Source organism: Mesoplodon densirostris, chromosome X (assembly GCF_025265405.1).
Source record: "Mesoplodon densirostris isolate mMesDen1 chromosome X, mMesDen1 primary haplotype, whole genome shotgun sequence".
Taxonomy (NCBI): domain Eukaryota; kingdom Metazoa; phylum Chordata; class Mammalia; order Artiodactyla; family Ziphiidae; genus Mesoplodon; species Mesoplodon densirostris.
In genome coordinates, this window is record NC_082681.1 from 82,471,829 (window position 1) to 82,499,278 (window position 27,450).

General features: G+C 39.9%; 1 protein-coding gene across 4 annotated transcripts in view; it reads right to left on the minus strand.

Moving 5' to 3' along the window:
- AR (androgen receptor) overlaps positions 1-27,450 on the minus strand; it is a 184,904-nt gene that overhangs the window by 63,334 nt on the left and 94,120 nt on the right. For 3 of the 4 annotated variants that reach the window (XM_060086762.1, XM_060086763.1, XM_060086764.1), the window contains exon 2: positions 11,293-11,444. The exons of the other annotated variant lie outside the window; for it this stretch is intronic. In XM_060086762.1, the coding sequence (XP_059942745.1) occupies positions 11,293-11,444 (152 nt within the window). The remainder of the gene's footprint in view (positions 1-11,292; positions 11,445-27,450) is intronic. 4 annotated transcript variants of the gene reach the window in all.

The window sequence follows — 27,450 nt, forward strand, 5'->3', positions numbered from 1 at the left end:
CACTATGTAAGAAAACTTCTACTTGCCTTATCTCACGTAATCCTTAGAATTTCTCTCGTGGTCATCATTATCCCAATTTTAAAAGGCTCATGGAGGACATGTTTTCCCAAGATCACAGAGTCAACAAATGTTGGACTCAAATCAAGTCTTTTACCCCTATATCAATAGGGCTTCTGAGTAGAGAACATTTCAATATTTTTGTAGGGCTCACTACATAGGTGAGAAATCGTTCCACACCTCCAAACCCCTTTCTATTGTTTTCTGCAACTATCTCTGCTCCCATGGAAGCATAATCTGAACCTAAACTTGCTAGCTAGCCTTCATGAAATTGCAAAAGAGACAAGAAAATCTCTTTCCGAGTGACATGGGTTACAGAGGAGTTTCTGGGGAGCCATGGAAGCTATAGAGGTGGGGTGGCAGAAGAGGTGCGGTAGGACAGTGGGAAGTAGGAGGTCTTTAATCATAAGCAACACACATGAAGGATCCTGTCTCTATTCTGAAGCTGAGCAGAGCTAAGGGACCTTAAGGACTGGATACCCACTTACTGATGGGCCCAGGGGGCCTTAGGCAAGGTGCTAACCTCCTTTCCCTACTTAGGATTTTGGACAAAATCTGAAGGTGATTCAGTTAGGATTTAGAGATAAGTAGTATGTTACATGCTGGTTTGGGTTGGCTTTTTTTTTAATTTCCTTTATTTTATTAAGTTAATTAATTAATTAATTTTACTTATTTTTTTAACATCTTTATTGGAGTATAATTGCTTTACAATGGTGTGTTAGTTTCTGCTTTATAACATAGTGAATCAGCTATACATATACATATGTCCCCATATCCCCTCCCTCTTGCGTCTCCCTCCCACCCTCCCTATCCCACCCCTCTAGGTGGTCACAAAACACCGAGCTGATCTCCCTGTGCTATGCAGCTGCTTCCCACTAGCTATCTATTTTACATTTGGTAGTATATATAAGTCCATGCCACTCTCGCACTTTGTCCCAGCTTACCCTTCCCCTTCCCCCCTCCCTGTGTCCTCAAGTCCATTCTCTATGTCTGCATCTTTATTTCTGTCCTTCCCTAGGTTCTTCAGAACCTTTTTTTTTTAGATTCCATATATATGTGTTAGCATACAGTATTTGTTTTTCTTCTTCAGACTTGCTTCACTCTGTATGACAGACTCTAGGTCCATACACCTCACTATAAATAACTCAATTTCATTTCTTTTTATGGGTGAGTAATATTCCATTGTATATATGTGCCAATTCTTCTTTATCCATTCATCTGTTGATGGAAACTTAGGTTGCTTCCATGTCCTGGCTATTGTAAATAGAGCTGCAATGAACATTGTGGTACATGACTCTTTTTGAATTATGGTTTTCTCAGGGTATATGCCCAGTAGTGGGATTGCTGTGTCATATGGTAGTTCTATTTTTAGTTTTTTAAGGAACCTGGTTGGCTGGTTTTTAAAAGGATCAAAATTGAAGAGCGGGCATGGATGTGGGGATATAAAGCCAATATATGGGAGGCAGAATGAATGACGGTACATCACCAGTTTCATTTTATACACAGTGAAGTCACAGGCCATACCAAGGCATTATCCGATTTTTGAAATAAATGCCTGTCCCTCACAAATAATAAACAAAACAATAACACTACAACCAGACTACATTCCTTCAAGGGGTCCAAAGCACTACGAATGTAGGAGACAGCACTCTAGATAAAATACAGTCCAGCTTGGTTTTAAAAAATATCCATCCGGCTTCAGGAAAAGAAGCCTTAAAATTTTATTTACACAGGTGCTGGTTCAGGTTTCTATTGAATTTGGCCCCAACATACTTTTAAGACACGCCTCTGGCTGGATGAGGGAAACCAATCGCTGAAGAATGTGGAAGATAATTTATGACCTCTCTTAGCTTTTCTCCTGGCCTGTGGCTATGGATCTGAATTTACCAGGGAGGTCAGACAAATCTTGTTGAAGACAAAGATACACAGAGAGCTCTGACACTTTCGAGTTCAAAGCCCCAAACTCAAGAGAGGCGATGAACACATGCTTGCTGGGCTTTCTGGGGAATGTTACTCATAGTGCCCTGAGAGGCCAAGAGGAAAGAGGAAGAGATTGACCTTTGCTATGTTCTTATACAAATGCTACTGGCCCTTCGGATCACCAATTAAGTAACACTGAAGATAAGTGGTTGTTTGAGAACCTTACACCAACCCCAACTTAAAGCCTTCTTTATCAGAGAACTACCATAAATACTATCTGCCATCTCTCCTTTCTGCTACCCAGGGGACACCATAAGTCTATGTGTGCCAATGACCAAGGCTTCACTCCAGTAGAAGGAACCAAAACTTATTGGGCACTGGAGCCTTGTTACATATTTAGTTCTTACAATAACCTTGTGATCTATTACTATCTTCACAGAGGCACAGAGAAGTTAAGTGACTTGCTCAAGGCTGCATATCTATTAAGTCTTGGAGTTAAGGATTGGGTTCAGGTCTATTTTCCAAGGCCGATGCATATAAAGTGAACCACTGGCCAACAGAAACATCTGGAATATCTATAAAATTTTAGAGATTTATTGTTAAAGATTTATGTTTTTATAGATTTATTGCTAAAATATTCAAGATCATCTAGTTCAACACTTTTATTATTTAGATGGAGATTTGAAGTGAAAAGAACGAATGAGACATGCCTAAGGCCACATAGTAAGTCAATGGCAGAACCAGAGCCCCATTTGGTGCTCTTGCACTGCATCTTATTCCACTACCTAGATAGCAGTGTGCTTCCAAAGAGCCCAGAGAGTAGAGTAGGACAGTGATGTACAGCTCAGCATCGGGGTGGGGGGTGCAGGTATAAAAGGCTAACTGAAAGCTGGTCAAGGGACCTGATGCATCTGATGAGGTTCCCCTCAACCACTTCTGGACTCCAAGATGTTCCTAAAACAAGCATTCAACTTTCATGCAGCCCTGTCTTTGGCCAGTCCGTTCCTGAAGTCCTGTCTTCCTGAAGTTGACTTCCTACCTTTTGTACTTGGCAAACTATTACGCATCCCTTCAGACCTAAATCAACCCTTAACTCCTCTGTGAAGCTTTCTTAAACATTCCAGGTAAAATAACTCATTCTTTTATTCTGTCTGCTCAGTGGATTGTGTACTTACTTCTAGTACAGCACTTATCTTACTCTATTATGTTGGAAACTCTGTGTCTTATTCACTCCACAGCCACTAACAAGTTATATGACTTTGGGCAAGTCACTTTAACTCTTCTGTGCCTCAGTTCCCTCATTTTTAAATAGGGTTAATGATAATACCTACATCATAGGGTTATTGTGAGGATGGAATGAGAAAATGTCTACAAAGCAACTAATACATACTGAGTGTTCAATGACTAGTTTTTGTTGTTATCTCGTATCCCAGTGCCTGGTATAAGTCTAGTGTACACAATAAGTAAGCATTGACTGTTTGTTGAATAAATGGATGTTATCTGGGGAAAGTGCCAGTCATCAAATAGCAATTTTAGATATCCCTGCAGTCAAGATAAAGGTATCCCTGCAGTCAAGATAAAGGTTTATTATGTTGCCTTACATAAATCTTGGAGGTTCCAAGGCAACAATCTCTGAAGCTCTGCTGATCAGCTGTGAGGCTGGAGAACCCTTCAGACAAGAAACAAGAAATGGCTGGGAGACCCTCATTTCTTCCCTTTATATGTTCTATGAACCTGGAAAAGTCACTTCCTCTCTCTGGGCCTCAGTTTCCTCATCTATAAAATGGCTTGGTCAAATTTTTAGATTTCTGAGTTATCTTCTTTCAACTTTTAACAGGTTAGCATTTAAAGATCCTGTGATTCCAAATACTGCAAATCTTTTAAGTCTTTTCATTAAATAACTCATGGCTGAGTCAACTGCCCAGAAAGTGAAAGAACTTGTGAACATGGGACTATAGAAATGTGTTTATCTAACTTATGGACCTGTAAGAGGCCCACAGTCTCCAGGTCCCATATCCAAGTACCACAGTGAAATCATGGTCCGTCTACACTATGAGGTGAACCAGGAGAGGAAGGACAATTAAAAATTTAAAACCCTGATAAAAGAGAAGATTTCGCCTCAATTTTTAGTTCTGTCATGAAAGACAATATTTTCTTGTTTGTGACATCAAAGAGGAGGGGAATGGAGTTCTCTTGCTCCTGGCCCCATGGAAAACATTCTGTGGCACACTTCTCTGAGAAGGTTCAAAGCAAAGAGTCCAGGAACCATGATTCTACCATTTGTATACATACACCCTGTCTCTGAGTTCTTCCCTTATCTTGGTAGTGAGGAGTAAAATTCTCATGTGCATAGGTGTTAAATCATGCTTCCTGTTCTGTGGTTGTGTGATGAGAGTGAATTAAGAGCTACCAAGCCTGGTTTCATCAGAATCAGAACTTTCCCCCTGAAGAGTAAGAGTTGGCAGAAGGACTATTACTCACATGTCCCTGGCCCTACCTAATGAAGAGTTTTAAGTATTTGGAGCTGTTTTAAGTAGTTGGAGCTTTTTTAGGAAGAAAGTTCCCTGTGATATTGGTGCTACTCATTGGCTCCTTGGTTTCTCCCCACAGTACTTAGGTCTTTCATAAATTCTTCCATTTCTGACTCTATTGTTCCTCTTCACTGTTGTCTTTCTTGTTTGCCTAGGCATTGCACTTTCTTTCTGCTTTAGGTTAGTATGTTTATATATTTGAGGGGTAGCTGTGCTGTAAGAGAGTGACTGCTAGCATTGGACCCAGAAGGCCTGGGTTTAAATCCAGATAGTCCACTTACTACCTGTTGATTAACTGACAAAACCTCAGTCTGCTTACATGGAAAATAAGGAGGATGACCTCTTCCTCTGTTCTAGTTGGTTGGGAAGTTCAATGGAAATTGGATACGATAGCTCTTCATCCACTGAAGAAATTTAAAGGTGTCCAGGGTTATGATCACTAAGTTCCTTCAGGCAGGCTCTGTATCTTGAGTATGTGAGCCTAGTATCTCATGTGTAGTAAGCACCCAGCAAATGTATACTGACTGAATGCATGAGTAGATTAACACCAGGCCTGTTCTTATGAAGTACTCAGTAAAATATAGGCACCAGTCTAGCCAGAAGCTGTGGTGATTTCAGTGGGATGTATCAGGAGTCACAACATGGGCTGGAAGCAAATGGACTGAGAAGTCTAATCTCTTTGCTCCCTTTATAAAGAATCATTTACCTCCAAATCCCAGTTTCCTTTTTTGGATAGGAGGAAGTTTCCTTTTCTGTGCTCTCTTCTGGCAGGTAAAAAGATTACCTGTCTCCTTGGAATGCTGAGGGCAGTTACCTAGCCATGAAGAGAAGGAGCGTGAACACCTGAAAAATAGGTTCCAGAAGTATGCACACATGACTATTATAACTGAAGAGATTGTTTTTTGAAATAACAGCTTCTCCCAGAATTCAGTTATTATGAGGGACAGTGTGTTTCTTGCCATGGGACTAGACTAGAGATCAGAGAAGTAAGAATAACTCCAACCTCTGAAGAAAAAGTGGGTCTAACACCCTTGCAAGAGCAACCAACTGCTAAAATCTACCACCCAGAGTTTCACAATTATCAAGAGATTCTGTGAGGGATTAAAAAAGCTTCTGGCTGCAGTATATGGATGGGCTTTTAAAATATAACACACTGGGGAATAATAAGGCAAGGTGGAGTGAGACAATGGACTAAGAAGATCTTGCAAGTGACACAGAAATTTCATGTTAATCATTGTTTCATAAAATGTACATGCTATAAATAAGCAGCCACAGGGCACTATAGACCAGCAATGGCGAATTCTTGACATGGCTCCCAAATTAGACTCTAATAAGAGACTTAGGTGGGCATCAACTGGAATGAGTTACAGAGCTAAATTACTTATTCTGCAAGCTTGTGGTCTAGTCTTGTGATGAGGAGGACCAGAATTAAGCCAGCAAATGTGTAAAGACAAAGAATCATGGGGAAATATATGGTAGATTCATAACTCAACTGGCCACCTGGGCCTTACTTTCTATGAGACAGAGAGTTTTTCCATAATGCTTAGTACCAGATAGTCCCCAAAGCCCTTCCTCTTTACCATCTGGGGTGTATGTGGCATCCATAAAAACTCATTCATGTATATTTTCCAGTTACCCACATGGTTACAGTACAAATGTCTAAAAAGAAAATGTGTAGAATATTTTCAACTTCTCCTCTGGGTATTGCAAGGGTGAGTGATCTACAAGGTCATCAGAAAAAAAGTATCCTCTTGTAACATTCCTAGATTTGTTTATTTTTCTCCTGTTTAGTGAAAAAAGCTCAGGACCTAGATGCCACCAGACCAGGCATTCTAGGCAAGCAAGGGGAACAAACTTTGACTGGGCAACTCAGAAGAATGTTTAAAATTAGATAATCTAGAAAGTTGCTAAGACACCAGGAGACCAGAAAGAGCAAAATTTACCATGCAGATTTGTAAGCACAGGAGCAAGAGTCAACAAACTACAATTCACAAGCCAAATCCAATGTGCTGCTTGTCTTTCTGTGGCTCAAGGACTTAGAATTATTTTTACATTTTAAATGGTTGGAAAAAATTTAAAAAATAGTATTTAAAAGCATGTGAAAATTAAATGAAATATAAATTTCAGTGCCCATAAAGTTTTACTGTAGTACAGCCATACCCATTAGTTTTGTCTAGGTTTGCTTTCATGCTACAAATGCAGAGTTGAATAGCACAGTCAGAGACCATATAGGCCACAAAGTCTAAAATATTTACTATCTGGTCCTTTATAGAAAAAACTTTGCTGACCCCTAATCTAAAGTCTGGCTATGATATTTAAGAAAACCAGAGACAGATAAAAGATAATAGGAGGGCTTCCCTGGTGGCACAGTGGTTGAGAGTCCACCTGCCGATGCAGGGGACACGGGTTCGTGCCCCGGTCTGGGAGGATCCCACAGGCCGCGAGGGGCTGGGCCCGTGAGCCATGGCCACTGAGCCTGCGTATCTGGAGCCTGTGCTCCGCAGCGGGAGAGGCCGCAGCGGTGAGAGGCCCACGTACGGCAAAGAAATAAAGAAAAAAAAAAGATAATAGGAGCTTTGTGAAAAAATCTCTAGGACTCGTGCAATCAGGATCAGTCAATTTCTTGGCCAAAGATACCTGATTAAGGCTCTGTTGAAGTTGCAAGTAGATCCTCCTAGCAGAGTTAACTTGCCCCTGGGAAATGTTCCTCCGAAGGTCAGGGAGTGAAGGGGACACTGATATGTACCAAAAACTCTCTGCAAGACTCCAAACAAAAAGTAACATTCAATTCCACATGAGTTGAGGTGGGAAAGAGTAGATTTAAAGGACAGAAAGAGTTCAGTGAGGGTTCACTTACATTTCTTCCCTCACAAAAACCTGGGGCAAGAGAAAGAATCAAAGCCATACTTATATAAAATTTGCCAAGGATACTAAATTGGGACATATTGTAAACATCAGTGAGGATGGTGTAATTCTTTGAGTTCAGAATGTAAACTACAGTTTCAATTTTATGATGTGTACCAAACAGTGCTTCATGTGTACAAAACAAATGGATGTACAATCTCCAATGTTTTACTAGAAAATGTCTGAAAAATAGTAAATTCTTGAGCACATAATGCACATGATGAATTAATTAACCCTCTTTGAAACATGATGAGGTAGAGATGAGGATTCATATCCTGATTTTCCAGATGAGAAAATGGAAAAGAAAGGAAGTTATCCAGCCATGGTCATAATGCCGGGAGAAGAGGGAATCTCAGAGTCCTGACTTTTAACCCAGCCCATCCACAGTGCTCTCTCTCAGCTGGCTCTATCCCCATCTGAAGATTGATTTTTTTTAAGAGAATGGAAGCTAGGATTCACCATCTTCTAGGAAGGCAACACCAAACATGCATACAGGTATAAATGCATGTGTGTTTGCTGAAATAACAGTGATGGTGTTTGGAACTTGTAGAATTGTCACAAAAAGTCTAAGCTGAAAAGGCAGTTTAAAAGTATCTAGTTTAACTCCCTTATTTTACAGACAGGGAAAACTGAGGTCCAAAGGGGGAAAATTTCTTATCCAATGTCACACAACTAAATCCCCTCTGAGCCCCTACCCTGATCATGGATATCACCTTCCTTTGACTTCCTGGTCTTTTTGATAACATCTAACATGCCTTCCCCTTTCACCTCCCTACTCATCCCACCCACCCACCACTAACTGATTCTCTACATGCCTGTTTCAAATCCACAGACCATCCACTCAAATGTGCTTACACACACACACACACACACACACACACAGACACACACAGACACACAGACACATTCTTTCGCTAAGTTTCCATCAAGCAGATTTTAGTGGTTTTTACCCCCTTGACCTATTACCATTATTTTTTAATCTCAAAATATTCAGATCCTTCCCTGACTAGCCTCACCATCACCCCGAACTCCCAGCATTACTGACAACGAGAAAATGTGGGGCTCTCTTCTCTTCTTCCTCCTCAACAGGAAAACCTGGCTAGATTACAATTGTCTGTGTGCTGAGCCTTGCACCAATGACAGCATTAAAGCTTCATGGTTTATGAGCTACCAAAGCTAGAAATGGATTTCTGTCTGACGTGCCAGGCTTTTAAGTCTTGTACCTGTGCCCAGTCCAGAGATTTCTGAAACCATGAATAAAGTGGTAATCAACACTCTGAATACTCCATCTGAACTTACTGACAATGACAGATAAATGAGGAAGAAAAGATTTGTGCTCCCACTCCCTCCAAGACAGGTGGAATTCCAAGTTTCAACAAGGCAGATTCACAATCACCTTCAGAAAGGCCATTTGAGCAATAAAGACACATTGTAAAAAAAAAAAAAATCAATAAATGTTCTCTGCAGGTAATAAGACAGCCCCTTGCCTTCAAATAGATATAATAATGGCAGTAAACTCCAGCCACCAAGCTTTACAGATGGGAGGTGAAAGAAAACACCAATAAGGGTTTTTTTTGCTTTGTTTCATGTTTTTTCTTAAACCACATTCTCCTGTCCCTCAAAGGGCTCAGGACTGAACCTGGGGTTCACATTCCAAAGGAACCAATGGGCTCCATAGTTTTGTAACGAATCCACTGGAAATTTTAATATTTCAAGCAGTTGAGAGCATTTGGCTCCATGAGTTCATAGAGTCTCATTTTCTCAAATAAAATATCACCAAGTTTCCCTAACAAGTGATTCTAGGGACTGAAGAATTTTGAGACCTTGATGGATTTCCAAGTGCTCAGTAATGAGTGGTTACCCCTCCCCCCAGCTTCCTTGTTCTCAAATAGTACAAGATCCACATAATAGCAGAGCTGCTCCCAGGCAGCCCTGCCAGCTGCCCTTCTGCCTGCCTCCCTCCTTCAGCCCTAACTTCCTCAGAAAGCTCCCATGTGGAATAGTTATGACAGAAAAATCTTCCCTTTCACAATATGGTTGATCATTCCCACTGTTTTCCAAAAGCAACAATATCATGACCCAGATTTGTAAAACCCAAAGGCAGCATCAAATACAATCTAATCTATCTGACTATTGAATTTGCTTTTTGCTTTCTTTCTTGAACTCTTTTCCCATCTAATATGGCTGCTATTACTGTGGTGCCTGGGCTTGCTGACACATTAGCTCTAGATGGGTGCTGTGGTTCATTCTCTGCTCTATAGATAGGGCCTACCTGATGACAGGATATGGGGAAGAGACAGGTTCTCACTGGAGAAGTTGGGGTGATCTGAAGTCTTTGGAGCTACTCCTCATTTCATTTTCTGACAGCCATTCTTTTGCGAGTACAGTTAAGAAAGGAAGACACTGCTCTCTGTCTCTTTCCAAACTGCCTACGCCTAGGCACTGGCGCCCTGGACTTCATACTGTCCAGTGTAAGCAGTAGCAATGTGCCACTCAAAGCTATGGGTGGGACATGCAGCATATTTTCATTAATACTAAATGCTAGCTGTCTCCTTGTTGCCTGGGGGATTGGAAGAAAACGAAATAGCTTTCCATTTTATAGGTATTCCTGCCATCTGGTTAAAATGGTGAAAAGGCTATCAATAGGGAGACCAGTTAAAGGGCCCACACTTTCTACCTTTTCTGTAGATGCCAAGAACTCTATGGTGCTTCTGCTGTCCTCTGGTGGGTGTCATCATATTCCTGCTGAAAGGTGTGGCCTATATACCTGCCACTTTCAAGACTGTCCTCAGGGATTGTAGCCTTTATATAAGGAAAAGCTGTCTGCTTTGATTCTGACTTGGAACTCAAAACTTTTAGGCCAGTGAGAAGGAAGAAAAAGGTCTTGGCAGGAAGTACTTCCTTTGTGGAAAGTGGAGGCTGGAGTAAATAGTAGTGTTTAGCAAATGGGTCTGCTCCAAGAGCAGAGCATCTCTGTCTAGAAACTGTTCATCAACGTCCCTTTGAGAAGAAAGCTCTTAGTACAGGATGCGGAATGAAGTGGATGGGTAGGAGGCTTAAGCCCAGGGAGATTGGGAAGGAAGGATGCACTAGTATATATAGGAGGTCTGGAAGTGTGAGTTCCTGCTGTAAGATGCAGCCTGAGCTCCTCTGGGGGCTAAGCAGACATTAATTGTTTTAAGCTAAATAATACTAAGGAGCCAGGGTTTGAGCCCACTTAGCCAAATATAAGATTCAACTTAGCTTACGGTTCTGGACCAATGGACAGGGCCTGAGGGCAAGTCTCTGGAGAGAATAAAAATGTTTCATCACTTTGGGTCCTTATCTACCTAGGAGCTATTAATGCAAAGAGGCCCCAAGGATGCAGCAGCAGGAGGGAGCAGGTGCATAGACTGATGGTCTGCTGAACAGTGAGAACACTTCCTTTCTGGGGCCGAGACCAGAAAGCCTTCACGAAGGAACAGTTTTGTATTCACCGCAGAGAACAGGCTGGGTATTCGTTTGGGGTTTCTCCACTTCTAACCTCTCTAATAAGGACAATTTTTTCCCTCACTAGGCAGGAGAATGGAATACAAGCAAGGAGGAAATTAAATCTTTTCAAATCATTAATTTTTCTTTCATTCCTAGGACCCACCAAGCTCCAAGCACCAGCTGGGACCACCTTCATTGCCTACATTGCCTATACTACCAAGGCTGCCAAAGCCAGGGGACCAGTAAGTATGGAAACTGACTTTTTTTAAAGGCTCTTAGGTTCTTTGAACCAGCCCTGCCCGTTACCTTGTCTCAGAGATAATAAAATCCTGGGTCCTGATAGACTGGTGTCTCTTTTTCGAATATAAAGGAGAAAGGGAAACAGAAGTTAGTGTCCAAGACCCTTTACCTTCAGCGGCTCTTTTAAAGAAGACTTTGCAGCTTCCACAAGTGAGAGCTCCATAGTGACAGCCAGAAGCTTCATCCCCACAAATCAGGCAGGTCTTCTGTGGTGGAAAGTAATAGTCGATGGGCGGAACATGGTCCTTGGTAGTCTCCAAACTGAAAAGACCCAAGAGGAAAAATGCAACACATGTCAGTACTTGACAGAAACAGGAGGGTAGAAGTCTGACGTCTTCAGCAGTAAAGTGCATGTGTAAATTATTATTTATTGCTTAACTGAGTCAGGGTGGAGCTGAATTTTCCTTGGACTTCTCCTAGGGATTATGTTTGTAGGGTTTCCTGTCATGTGGATAGAGCCCTTTTGGATCCTGTGAAAGGATGTGAGAAGTTCTCTGGAATCAGCCAATCTCATAGGCTATGTCTACATGAGGGAAGGATGAAGGCAGAAACTTGAGGTTAAGGTCTTTAACTTAAGTTGTTGGTCAGGAAACAATTTCAGAGTAACTAAATGGTATGAACTCAGCCCTAAGACTTTACCTTATCCAAAGGGAGACCTATGGCAAAACCAGACCAAGCATCAAAGCACTTTGATGTGCTTTGCTCTAGTTCTCTAAGCCTCACTCTCATCTGTAAGTAGGAATAATTATCACCCATCTTACCGAGCTGTGTGAGTGGAGGTATGAATCAAACAAAAGTATAAAAAGCTCTTGAAATGAATACAGAAGTGAGGGATCATGATTAGTATTATCATACCATTCTTCTTTGGTCTTTTTCTCCATTCCCTCACTTTCTTTAGGAGTCTATCTAGATCACATGTAAATCCCCCACCCACATTCTATAACATAAAGTAGCAGAATCCCTCTGCCAGATTTTATTGTGAAATGATGCACAATGATGCTGGGAATCTTTCAGGCAACCATCTCAACACTTAGCCATTAGAATACTCAGGTTCCTTGGGCTAGGATGGAGCTTCACAGGTCACCTAGTTTAACCGCCTGTCTCCAAGAGGATCTGTGTCTGTGTCCTTCCAAGTGGACTGAAGGAGAGGGCCAGAAAGCCAATCCTAAAACCTTAATGGAAAGGTAGCTCTTAGTCTCCCATGGTAATTAATTCAAGTTTAAACAAATGGAACATGGTTTGTACTACCCAAAGGTCAACTTTTTTTCTCTTCTATGCCCTAAGTCTAATCATTAAACAAAACGTAAGTGACTTCTTGGGTAAATCTGCCACAGATAGGTTACAACTGCATATTTTCTCATCCAAAGGAATGCAGCCACCGTTTTTATAAATACTTCTTTCTCACTAAGCAAAGAAGGAAGGAAAATAAGCCTGTTCACTGTGTTGGGCGATTTCAACTCCTCAAAACAATTTTGTGAGACATTTTTTTCTCATTATTATATCAGATGAAGAAAGTCAGATTCAGAGAAGAAAAGCTCAAAACTATTTGACCCAAGCCCAGGACTCTCTAACTCCAAATTTAACACAATTTCCATTACCCTATTGTCTTCTCAGTACTCACCTTCATTTTTTACCCATGGCTCTTTGGTTATCATACTCAGCACAGTCATCAGAATCCCAAAAGAGCATGAAAGGTTATCCTCCTCTCAATGCTCAGTGAGCAGCCCTGGCAGGGCAAGACCAAGAAGGCTTTCACTCAGGCTACACTTGACAAGCACTTTATCTCTAAGACACAAATCTTAGCTTTTATTCATATCCAAAGTACAACAGAAAGCACTCAGAAAGTTCTGCTCATATGCAAACCCAGCAGCCGATTATGGCAGCCTATCCCTTCTCCCCATAATCCTTCCCTTTCCTACCTTAACTGGAAAGCCAGCAGGAGTCTGTCCACGAAACCAAGACTAGGAGGGCCACAAGTTCCACAGGAAAAGAGCTCACTTTCCATAAACAACTGGGTCAAAAGCTAAGAATGTCATTCCTTTGGCTAAAAATGTCATTTCCTTGGGTAAAAATTGTGCCCCCATCCTTATTCATGAAACAAGGAGAAGACGCAGAGGGTTTTTGCTGTTGTTTATTTGTTTGTTTTTAAGTGTCTTAATCCTCTTCTTACATTTTATGACCTCTGTAACTAATACAGTTAAAATCTAAAGGACATGTATTAAGGCACTTTATGTGCCAAGCTATTTCAAATATATCATCTCATTTAATCTTTATAACAACCCTGCCAGGTAGTTCTGTATCATCCCTATATTGTAGGAGAGGAAGCTGATGCTCAGGAAAATTAAGTAAACTTGTTCAAGATCACTCCTCTAGTAAGTGGAAATGCCAGGTTACCATCTGAGGTAAGTCTGACTACAAAGTGTGGATTTGTAACCAACGGCTAGCCATGTTATGAGACTGAAGGTCTAGATTAGATAGGTTGATTCAACTCAACTTCTAGCACCTGGCCCTATGGACCAGGTACAGGGCTAAGTGCTTGGGATATAGTGATGATCAAGATATTATCCTTGCCTCTAAGCAACATGCTATTTAGTAGAGAAGAACGACAGGAAGCAAAGAACTGTAAAATAACATAGTAGATGATATAATAAAGTAGAGTGCATGTTGCTACAAATGAGAAAGTACCTCAAAGACAGAAATGCATTTTGAAAGGTATAAAGGTATATATGTGTATATGTGAATGAAATTATTATATGATTGAAGAGTAAATATTAGATAAACAAAATGAGAACCTGCATAAAGTAAATAAGTGGTCTTTTTGGAAAGAGCCTTTAAAAATAGAAATTTTCATCCATAATAAAATTTAAAATACAACACAAATTATTTAAAATAATCTAATTAATCAAATGTATAATCAATACTTAAAGACTGTAGAAAGTTATCATTTTATTTATTAGATATGAATTTAATAAAATACACCTCACACAAAAACAGCTATAAAGTAGGTGGAAGAGTAGGAGAAACAATTAAGGCAATTTTAGAATTTGAATTTTTCCTAATTACAACCCACTTTGGCTAGAGGCCTGAGGTATTTCCTGACCTTACCAGGCCAGTCTCTGCCTACCTCCTCCCTCCTCTCTCTGGCAAAATGATTTGTACAGGATTCCCACTGACCCTGGCCTAGTGTGAACAAAGGGCACATTGCAGTGACTCATGGACTGATTGATCTGCTAGCACTGGAAATGAGAATGGAAACTTCAGTCCCTCTCCCAGGTTTGTATTCTAGAGAAACTTGTGCACATTTGTACAAGGAAGCATATGCAGAAATGGAAATACCAGCTTTGTTTATAGAAGCAGAAATGATAAACATCCACTGAGAGGAGAAAGGATAAATAAATTATATCATACTCATTCAATAAAGTACAATTCAGCAATGACAAGGAAGAGAATATATCTACAAATAGGCGAATCTCACAAGCTAATGTTGCATAAAAGACAATTCATAATAGCATACATACAATATGGTCCCATTACATGGAGTTTGGAAAGAAGCAAAAGTAAACAATATGTAATTTGGGAATATATATATGAAAAGACATAAAATTGCCAGGGAGTGATAAACCCCGAATATAGAACAGTGGTTATCCCTGAGGGGAGGCTGTGGGGTAATGATATAAGGAAGGAAGATACAAACTGATTTATGCATTAATTAAAAAATATTTATTAAGCACCTGCTACATACCTGGCACCATTCTAGGTCCTGGGGTTAGTTAAACTAGTAAACAAAAAATAGTGTTAATGTTCTCATTCCTTAATCAGGGTTCATGAGTGTTTGTTTTATTATTATGCTGTATAAGTAACTTGCATGTTACATGTTTATTGTATGGTTATAACAGAACACAATAAAAAAATTAAAAGAAAAACCTCAGGAGTTTCTAACATCTCCCTACATAAAATTCTAACTGCAAGAACGGCAGAGGTTTGCTTTGAGAATAAGTAAGTGCAGAATTTGCATGCAACATTGTGTTTTTTAACACCTCCCCTGTGTTATGTGCTCACTTATTATCCCAATGCTGGGCATTCAGTTTTATGAAGTCTGAAGCAAAAGCCCTGCCACATAGCATGGAAGTTTTCCAAACAAGAACATAACTTGCTATTCTCCAATGGTTTCACAATTAATTAAATAAAAGTGGTTTACTAGAAGCTATAGGCTTACAAATGCCGGCTCAATAATGAGGAAGTTGGGTTCAGAAACCCTAGGCACCCAGCTGTAATCTCACTCTCTCTCTCTCTCTCTCTCCTGATCTCTCTCTGTCTCCCTCTCTTTCTTTCTCTGTTTCTCTGTCTCTCATACTTGAGGATACTTTAGATAACTTAAGGGGTCTGGCTAATTTAAGCAAGTCCCTCAGTGATTGTGGAACCAGGATGAATTGTAAAAGTCACAGATCAGTTTTCCCTGTTTAGGAGAGAATGTAAACTCAGCAGGGCTTTTGAGCCAGCCAGACCTGGGTTAATATCTTGCCTCCACCACTGAACCTTGGGCCCAGTAATTAGGCTCTCTGAGATCAACTTGCCTAGTCTGGAGAGTGGGGATATTTTCTACCCTTGAGGGCTTTTGTGAGAACTACATTGAATAACAAATGTTAAGCCCTTGCCTCTATGCCTGCCACATGGTAGCTGCATTATAAGTCTAGGATGCCATTACCTTTTGTCTTACCATAAAAAAGGAAAATGTCTTATAGTCTTAAAATAGAAAAGACCATCCTTCTTGGCTATATAGTATTCTTAGGGAAAGGTAAATATAGGTGGAGAGAGAAGGAAAAAAGGCTAGATGTGTAAAAGTATAACATTTTTATACATACCTCTGTACTTTTCAAACAAAAAAGGATTTAGGAAACCACCAAACATCTTTACAGAACATCATATTTTTCCTGATGTTGAGTAATTTAAAAAAAATATTTTTATTAATCACATTGTGGAATATAATGAAGACTTTACATGAATTTTTTAAGATAAAAATCAAAGAGTTCAAAGTTATTTTCTCCTCATAGATCACTTGTGCCTACTTCTTTGGGGGTATAAAGAGTATTTCAATAGAAAAATTGACAAAGTAATGACATAAGACTTGTATCTACTTTTCCCCTGACAGCCTGAGAGTCTAAATTTGATAACTGTCTGTCCAAGAAGAGAATCATGTTTTTTATTAAAAAGTATTACCCGAGCTTATGTCATATCTCTCCAATTCTCTTTAATAATGCCTTTTGTTGAAGTGGGAAGGTATACAGGTACAATATCTGGTTTTCATGGTCATCTCTGCCACTTTCTAACAGAATGACCTTGAACAAGCCATTTTGCTTAAATTTCTTCACATGCAAAATGCATAAAGAAATATAGAACTCACAAAAATGCTATGAAGATTCAGTGAGATTCTGGAGGTAAAGCAGCTCACACCATTGCTGAGAAGTAAGTTGGGATTTTGAGAGAGATGGCCTTGAATCCATGGAAAGTATTACAATCTTAACAATACTAAATCTTCTCACAGCAGGACCCAACTCCACACACCAGCTAGTCAGCACCAGCACCAGACTCGGGGTCACAGAGGCAGCTGCATGAGGGTCCAGCCATCCCCATCCACAGACCAGCACCAGCCCTGGGACACAACAGGATCTGAAGCCAGCTATACCAGGGCCAAGCCCCACCCACCAGGGGGCTGGCATCAGCCCCAGGAACCCTTGGGCCACACAGCCAGCTGAGTCAGGACCCAGCCCCACCCACCATCAAGCCACTGCACAAGGGATGGCCTGGGAGCCAACCAGGCTGGGAACCAACCCCACCTACCAGCATTCCCACAGTAGTCAGCCCTGCCACAAAAGAAGGGCACATGCATGCACAAGGGGGCACCTTCAGAGCATATATCTCTGGTGAACAGAGGGCAGTGTGCTGCTGGGCCTCATAGAACATCCACTATATAATGTCACTTCTCCAAGACTGTGAAATGTAACTGATCTGCCTAATAAGTAGAAATAAAAGCAGAAAATTAGGCAAAATGAGGAGACATAGGACTATATTCCAAACAAAGGAACAGGACAAAACCTCAGAAAATGAACTAAATGAAATGGAGATATGCAATACATCCAATAAAGAGTTCAAGTTAATGATCATAAGGATGCTCAATGAACTTGGGAGAAGAATGGATGAACAGAATTTTAACAAGGAGATAGAAAGTATAAGAACCAAACAGAGCTGAAGAATACAATAATTGAAATAAATAATACACTAGAAGGAATCAACCGTAGATAAGGTGATACAGAGGAATGGATCAGCAAGCTGGAATACAGAGTAGTGAAAATCACCCAGGCTGAAGAGAAAAAAAAATAATTTAAATGAGAACAATTAGAAATACAGCTACACGTGGAACAACTCCTACAGAACACCTACTGAACGCTGGCAGAAGACCCCAGACCTCCCAAAAGGCAAGAAACTCCCCACATACCTGGGTGGGGCAAGGAAGGGAGATTCCCGCGCAGAGGAGCGGTGCCGGGCGGCACTCGCCAGCCCGAGAGGCTTGTCTGCTCCCCCGCCGGGGCGGGCGGCGCTGGAGCTGGGGCTCGGGCTTCGGTCGGAGCGCAGGGAGAGGACTGGGGCTGGCGGCGAGAACTCAGCCTGAAGGGGGCTAATGTGGCACAGCTAGCCGGGAGGGAGTCCGGGAAAACTCTGGAGCTGCCGAAGAGGCAGGAGACTTTTTCTTCCCTCTTGGTTTCCTGGTGCGCGAGGAGAGGGGATTAAGAGCGCCGCGTAAAGGAGCTCCAGAGACAGGCGCGAGTCGCGGCTGAAGGCGCGGAGCCCAGAGACGGGCGTGGGACGCTGGGGCTGCTGCTGCCGCCGCCAAGAAGCCTGTGTGCGAGCGCAGGTCACTGTCCACACCGCCCTTCCGGGAGCCTGTGCAGCCTGCCACTGCCGGGGTCCCGGGATCCAGGGGCGGCTTCCCTGGCAGAACGCACGGCGCGCCTCAGGCTGGTGCAACGTCACGCCGACCTCTGCCGCTGCAGGCTCGCCCCGCACTCCGTGCCCCTCCCTCCCGCCCGGCCTGAGTGAGCCAGAGTCCCCGAAGAGGCTGCTCCTTTAACCCTGTCCTGTCTGAGCGAAGAACAGACGCCCTCCGGCGACCTACATGCAGAGGCGGGGCCAAATCCAAAGCTGAGACCCAGGAGCTGTGAGAACAAAGAAGAGAAAGGGAAACCTCTCCCAGCAGCCTCAGAAGCAGCGGATTAAAGCTCCACAATCAACTCCATGTACCCTGCATCTGTGGAATACATGAATAGACAACAAATCATCCCAAATTGAGTAGCCAGGAGTCAGTGCTGTGCCTCTGAGGTGGGAGAGCGAACTTCAGGACACTGGTCCACAAGAGACCTCCCAGCTCCACATAATATCAAACGGCGAAAATCTTCCAGAGATCTCCATCTCAACACCAGCACCCAGCTTCACTCAACGACCAGCAAGCTACAGTGCTGGACACCCTATGCCAAACAACTAGCAAGACAGGAACACAACGCCACCCATTAGCAGAGAGGCTGCCTCAATTCATAAAAAGTCCGCAAACACCCCAAAACACACCACCAGACGTGGACCTGCCCACCAGAAAGACAAGATCCAGCCTCATCCACCAGAACACAGGCAGTAGTCCCCTCCACCAAGAAGCCTACACAACCCACTAAACCAACCTTAGCCACTGGGGACACACACCAAAAACAACGGGAACTACGAACCTGCAGCCTGCAAAAAGGAGACCCCAAACACAGTAACATAAGCAAAATGAGAAGACAGAAAAACACACAGCAGGAGAAGGAGCAAGATAAAAACCCACCAGACCTAACAAATGAAGAGGTAATAGGCAGTCTATCTGAAAAGGAATTCAGAATAATGATGGTAAAGATGATCCAAAATCTTGGAAATAGAATAGACAAAATGCAAGAAACAGTTAACAAGGACCTAGAAGAACTAAAGACGAATCAAGCATCGATTAAAAACACAATAAATGAAATAAAAAATACTCTAGATGGGATCAATAGCAGAATAACTGAGGCAGAAGAACGGATAAGTGAGGTGGAAGATAAAATAGTGGAAATAACTGATGCACAGCAAAATAAAGAAAAAAGAATGAAAAGAACAGAGGACAGTCTCAGAGACCTCTGGGACAACATTAAACGCACCAACATTCGAATTATAGGGGTTCCAGAAGAAGAAGAGAAAAAGAAAGGGACTGAGAAAATATTTGAAGAGATTATAGTTGAAAACTTCCCTAATATGGGAAAGGAAATAGTTAATCAAGTCCAGGAGGCACAGAGAGTCCCATACAGAATAAATCCAAGGAGAAATACACCAAGACACATATTAATCAAACTGTCAAAAATTAAACACAAAGAAATCATATTAAAAGCAGCAAGGCAAAAACAACAAATAACACACAAGGGAATCCCCATCAGGATAACAGCTGATCTCTCAGCAGAAACTCTACAAGCCAGAAGGGAGTGGCAGGACATACTTAAAGTGATGAAGGGGAAAAACCTACAACCAAGATTACTCTACCCAGCAAGGATCTCATTCAGATTTGATGGAGAAATTAAAACCTTTACAGACAAGCAAAAGCTGAGAGAGTTCAGCACCACCAAACCAGCTTTACAACAAATGCTAAAGGAACTTCTCTAGGCAAGAAACACAACAGAAGGAAAAGAACTACAATAACGAACCCAAAACAATTAAGAAAATGGGAATAGGAACATACATATCAATAATTACCTTAAATGTAAATGGACTGAATGCTCCCACCAAAAGACACAGACTGGCTGAATGGATACAAAAACAAGACCCATATATATGCTGTCTACAAGAGACCCACTTCAGACCTAGAGACACATACAGACTGAAAGTAAGGGGATGGAAAAAGATATTCCATGCAAATGGAAACCAAAAGAAAGCTGGAGTAGCAATTCTCATATCAGACAAAATAGACTTTAAAATAAAGACTACTAGAAGAGACAAAGAAGGACACTACATAATGATCAAGGGATCAATCCAAGAAGAAGATATAACAATTGTAAATATTTATGCACCAAACATAGGAGCACCTCAATACATAAGGGAAATATTAACAGCCATAAAAGGAGAAATCGACAGTAACACAATCATAGTAGGGGACTTTAACACCCCACTTTCACCAATGGACAGGTCATCCAAAATGAAAATAAATAAGGAAACACAAGCTTTAAATGATACATTAAACAAGATGGACTTAATTGATATTTATAGGACATACCATCCAAAAACAACAGAATACACATTTTTCTCAAGTGCTCATGGAACATTCTCCAGGATAGATCATATCTTGGGTCACAAATCAAGCCTTGGTAAATTTAAGAAAATTGAAATTGTATCAAGTATCTTTTCCGACCACAATGCTATGAGACTAGATATCAATTACAGGAAAAGAGCTGTAAAACATACAAACACATGGAGGCTAAACAATACACTACTCAATAACGAAGTGATCACTGAAGAAATCAAAGAGGAAATTAAAAAATACCTAGAAACAAATGACAATGGAGACACGACGACCCAAAACCTATGGGATGCAGCAAAAGCAGTTCTAAGAGGGAAGTTTATGGCAATACAATTCCACCTTAAGAAACAGGAAATATCTCGAATAAACAACCTAACCTTGCACCTAAAGCAATTAGAGAAAGAAGAACAAAAACATCCCAAAGTTAGCAGAAGGAAAGAAATCATAAAAATCAGATCAGAAATAAATGAAAAAGAAATGAAGGAAACGATAGCAAAGATCAATAAAACTAAAAGCTGGTTCTTTGAGAAGATAAACAAAATTGATAAACCATTAGCCAGACTCATCAAGAAAAAAAGGGAGAAGACTCAAATCAATAGAATTAGAAATGAAAAAGGAGAAGTAACAACTGACACTGCAGAAATACAAAAGATCATGAGAGATTACTATAAGCAACTCTATGCCAGTAAAATGGACAACCTGGAAGAAATGGACAAATTCTTAGAAATGCACAACCTGCCAAGACTGACTCAGGAAGAAATAGAAAATATGAACAGACCAATCACAAGCACTGAAATTGAAACTGTGATCAAAAATCTTCCAACAAACAAAAGCCCAGGACCAGATGGCTTCACAGGCGAATTCTATCAAGCATTTAGAGAAGAGCTAACACCTATCCTTCTCAAACTCTTCCAAAATATAGCAGAGGGAGGAACACTCCCAAACTCATTCTACGAGGCCACCATCACCTTGATACCAAAACCAGACAAGGATGTCACAAAGAAAGAAAACTACAGGCCAATATCACTGATGAACATAGATGCAAAAATCCTCAACAAAATACTAGCAAACAGAATCCAACAGCACATTAAAAGGATCATACACCATGATCAAGTGGGGTTTATTCCAGGAATGCAAGGATTCTTCAATATACGCAAATCAATCAATGTGATACACCATATTAACAAACTGAACGAGAAAAACCATATGATCATCTCAATAGATGCAGAGAAAGCTTTTGACAAAATTCAACACCCATTTATGATAAAAACCCTGCAGAAAGTAGGCATAGAGGGAACTTTCCTCAACATAATAAAGGCCATATATGACAAACCCACAGCCAGCATCGTCCTCAATGGTGAAAAACTGAAACCATTTCCACTAAGATCAGGAACAAGACAAGGTTGCCCACTCTCACCACTCTTATTCAACATAGTTTTGGAAGTTTTAGCCACAGCAATCAGAGAAGAAAAGGAAATAAAAGGAATCCAAATCGGAAAAGAAGAAGTAAAGCTGTCACTGTTTGCAGATGACATGATACTATACATAGAGAATCCTAAAGATGCTACCAGAAAACTACTAGAGCTAATCAATGAATTTGGTAAAGTTGCAGGATACAAAATTAATGCACAGAAATCTCTGGCATTCCTATATACTAATGATGAAAAATCTGAAAGTGAAATCAAGGAAACACTCCCATTTACCATTGCAACAAAAAAAATAAAATATCTAGGAATAAACCTACCTAAGGAGACAAAAGACCTGTATGCAGAAAATTATAAGACACTGATGAAAGAAATTAAAGATGATACAAATAGATGGAGAGATGTACCATGTTCTTGGACTGGTAGAATCAACATTGTGAAAATGACTCTACTACCCAAAGCAATCTACAGATTCAATGCAATACCTATCAAACTACCAATGGTATTTTTCACAGAACTAGAACAAAAAATTTCACAATTTGTATGGAAACACAAAAGACCCCGAATAGCCAAAGCAATCTTGAGAACGAAAAACGGAGCTGGAGGAATCAGGCTCCCTGACTTCAGACTATACTACAAAGCTACAGTAATCAAGACAGTATGGTACTGGCACAAAAACAGAAAGATAGATCAATGGAACAGGATAGAAAGCCCAGAGATAAACCCACGGACATATGGTCACCTTATCTTTGATAAAGGAGGCAGGAATGTACAGTGGAGAAAGGACAGTCTCTTCAATAAGTGGTGCTGGGAAAACTGGACAGGGACATGTAAAAGTATGAGATTAGATCACTCCCTAACACCATACACAAAAATTAGCTCAAAATGGATTAAAGACCTAAATGTAAGGCCAGACACTATCAAACTCCTAGAGGAAAACATAGGCAGAACACTCTATGACATAAATCACAGCAAGATCCTTTTTGACCCACCTCCTAGAGAAATGGAAATAAAGACAAAAATAAACACATGGGACCTAATGAAACTTCAAAGCTTTTGCACAGCAAAGGAAACCATAAACAAGACGAAAAGACAACCCTCAGAATGGGAGAAAATATTTGCAAATGAAGCAACTGACAAAGGATTAATCTCCAAAATTTATAAGCAGCTCATGCAGCTCAATAGCAAAAAAACAAACAACCCAATCCAAAAATGGGCAGAAGACCTAAATAGACATTTCTCCACAGAAGATATACAGACAGCCAACAAACACATGAAAGGATGCTCAACATCTTTACTCATTAGAGAAATGCAAATCAAAACTACAATGAGATATCATCTCACACCAGTCAGAATGGCCATCATCAAAAAATCTAGAAACAATAAATGCTGGAGAGGGTGTGGAAAAAAGGGAACACTCTTGCACTGCTGGTGGGAATGTGAATTGGTACAGCCACTATGGAGAACGGTATGGAGGTTCCTTAAAAAACTACAAATAGAACTACCATATGACCCAGCAATCCCACTACTGGGCATATACCCTGAGAAAACCATAATTCAAAAAGAGACATGTACCAAAATGTTCATAGCAGCCCTATTTACAATAGCCCGGAGATGGAAACAACCTAAGTGTCCATCATCGGATGAATGGATAAAGAAGATGTGGCACATATATACAATGGAATATTATTCAGCCATAAAAAGAAATGAAATTGAGCTATTTGTGATGAGGTGGATGGACCTAGAGTCTGTCATACAGAGTGAAGTAAGTCAGAAAGAGAAAGACAAATACTGTATGCTGACACATATATATGGAATTTAAGAAAAAAATGTCATCAAGAACATAGGGGTAAGACAGGAATAAAGACACAGACCTACTAGAGCATGGACTTGAGGATATGGGGAGGGGGAAGGGTAAGCTGTGACAAAGTGAAAGAGCGGCATGGACATATATACACTACCAAACGTAAGGTAGATAGCTAGTGGGAAGCAGCCGCATAGCACAGGGAGATCAGCTCGGTTCTTTGTGACCGCCTGGAGGGGTGGGATAGGGAGGGTGGGAGGGAGACGCAAAAGGGAGGGGATATGGGAACATATGTATATGTATAACTGATTAAATTTGTAAAATAAAAAAAAATAAAAAAATAAAAAAAATAAAAACATAAAAAAATAAAAAAAAAAAAAAAAAAAAAATAAATAAATAAATGAGAACAATTTAAGAGACATATGGGACAACATCAAGTGTACTACCATTCATATTATAGGGATCCCAGAAGGAGAAGACAGAGGGAAAGGGGCAGATAACTTATTTGAAGAAATAATACCTGAAAACTTCCCTAACCAGGGAAAAGAAACAGACATCAAGGTCCAGAAAGCACAAAGAGTCCCAAACAAGATGAACCTCAAAAGGTCCACACCAAGGCAGACAAATAAAATGGCAATAGTTAAAGAGAATCTTAAAAGCAGCAAGAGAAATAAACAATTAGAAAGACTAACAAGACTATCAGCTCACTTTTCAGCAGGAAATTTGCAGGTCAGAAGGGAATGGCAAGATATATTAAAAGTGATGAAAGGGAAAAACATACAACAAAGAATATTCTCCCCAACAAGGTTATCACTCAGATTTAAAGGAGAAATAAAAAGTTTCACTAACAAAAAGAAGTGAAAAGAGTTTACTACCACTAAATCCACACTGCAAGAAAAGACCATTACTAGAAATATGAAAAGTATGTGATAAAAGATTTCATTGGTAAAGGCAAAGATACAGTGAAGGTAATAGATTAGCCACATATAAAACTGGTACCAAGATTAAAAGACAAAAGTAATAAAATCATCTATATCTATCCACAATAGGTAGTTAAAGAATACACAAAACAAAAAGATGTAAAATATGGTATCAAAAACATCAAATGTTTGGGGGGGTGATAAAAATGTAGGGTTGTTAGAATGCATTCAAACTTAAGAGATGATCAACATCAAATCGTTATCATTATATATATAACATAAGGAACACATGCAAAAAAGAGAAATTCGAACATAACACTAAAGAAAGTCATCAAATCAAAAAGGAAGACAGAGGAAGAAGAAAAAAAGTGCAAAAAACACCAAAAAACAATTAACAAAAGGGCAATGAGTAAATAATTACTTTAAATGTAAATGGACTACATGCTCCAGTCAAAAGACATAGAGAGAATGAATGCATCAAAAAAAATAAGACCCATATATATGCTGCCTACAGTAGACTCACTTCAGATTGAAAGACACACACAGACTGGAAGTGAAGGGACAGAAAAAGGTATTCCATGCAAATGAAATGAAAAGAAAGCTAAAGTACCAATACTTATATCAAACAAAATAGATATTAAAAAAATATAACAAGAGATGACTAAGAACATTAAATAATGATAAAGGGATTAATTGAACAATAAAATATAACAATAGTAAATATATATGCACCCAACAAAAGAGCACCTAAATACATAAAGCAAATATTAACAAACATAAAGGGAAAAACTGATAGTAACACAATAATAGTAGAGGGATTTGACACCCCATGTATGTCAATGAAAATATCATCCAGACAGAAAATCAGTAAGGAAACACAGGCCTGAAAGTACACATTAGATCAGATGGACTTAATAGATCTATATAGAACATTTCATCCAAAAGCAGTAGAATATACTTTCTTTTTAAGGGCACATGGAACATTCTCCAGGATAGATCACATGCTAGGCCAAAAAACAAGCTCAATAAATTACGAATCCTGAAATCATATCAAGAATCTTTTCTGACCACAACAGAATGAGGCTAGAAATCAACAAGAAAAAAAAAACTGGAAAAAACACAAACACATGGAGGCTAAAAATATGCTACTAAACAAACAAAGGGTCACTGAAGAAATCAAAGAGGAAATAAAAAATACCTGAAGAAAAATGAAAACACAATGATCCAAGATCAACAGGATGCAGCAAAAGCATTTTGTAGAGGAAATTTTATAGTGATAAAGATAGAAGCCTATCTCACAAAAACAAGAAAAATATCAAATAAACAACCAAAACTTATACCTAAAAGTCCTAGAAAAGGAAGAACAAACAAAACCCAAAATTAATAGAAGGAAAGAAATAATAAAGGACAGAACAGAAATAAATAAAATAGAGATAAAAAGACAATAGAAGATATCAATGAAAGAAATAAATGGCTTTTTGAAAAGATAAATAAATTTGATAAACCTTTAGCCAGACTTATCAAAAAAGAAGTAGAGGGCTTCCCTGGTGGCACAGTGGTTGGGAGCCCGCCTGCTGATGCAGGGGACACGGGTTTGTGCCCCGGTCCAGGAAGATCCCACATGCCGTGGAGCGGCTGGGCCCGTGAGCCATGGCTGCTGAGCCTGTGTGTCCGGAGCCTGTGCTCCACAGCGGGAGAGGCCACAACAGTGAGAGGCCCGTGTAACGCAAAAAAAAAAAAAAAAGAAAGAAAAGAAGTAGAGAGGACTCACATTAATAAAATCAGAAGTGAAAGAAAAGTTACAACTGACACAACAAAAATACAAAGTATAATAAAAGATTACTATGTATACTTATACAAAAATAAAATGGACAAACTAGAAAAAAAGGATAGGTTCCTAGAAACATATAATTTCCCAAGACTGAATAATGAAGAAATAGAAAATATGAAGAGACCAATTAACAATAATAAAGTTGAGTCAGTAATACAAAAATCCTAACAAAGAAAATTCCAGGACCAGACGGCTTCACAGATGAATTCTTCAAAACAGTTGAAGAAGATTTAACATCTATCCTTCTGAAACTATTCAAAAAAATAAAATGAGGAAGGAATGCTTCCAAACTCATCCTATGAAGCCAGCATCACCTGGATACCAAAACCAGACAAAGATATCACAAAAGAAGAAAATTACCTGCCAATATCACTGATGAACATAAATGGAAGAATACTCGATAAAATATTAGCAAACAAAATTCAACAATACATCAAAAGTATCATACACAATAATTAAGTGAGGGAATTCCCTCCCTGGTTGTCCAGTGGTTAGGACTCCATGCTCTCACTGCCGAGGGCTCGGGTTTGATCCCTGGTCAGGGAACCAAAATCCCACAAGCTGTGTGGCATGGCCAAAAAAAAAAAAAAAAAAAAAAGATCAAGTGAGATTTATCCCAAGATACAGGATGGTTTGGTATCTGCAAATCAATCATTGTGATACACCACTTCAGAAACTGAAGGGAAAAAAATCATATGCTACTCTCAACAGATGTAGAGAGAGCATTTGACCAAATTCAACAATGATTTATGATTAAAAAAAGTGGATCTAGAGGGAACATACTTCAACATAATAAAGGCCATATATGACAAACCTACAGCCAACATAATACTCAATGGTGAAAGGCTAAAATATTTGCCTCTAAAATTAGGGACAAAACAAGGATGCCCACTCTTTCCTCTTTTATTCAACATAGTACTGGAATCCTGGCCACTGCAATCAGGTAAG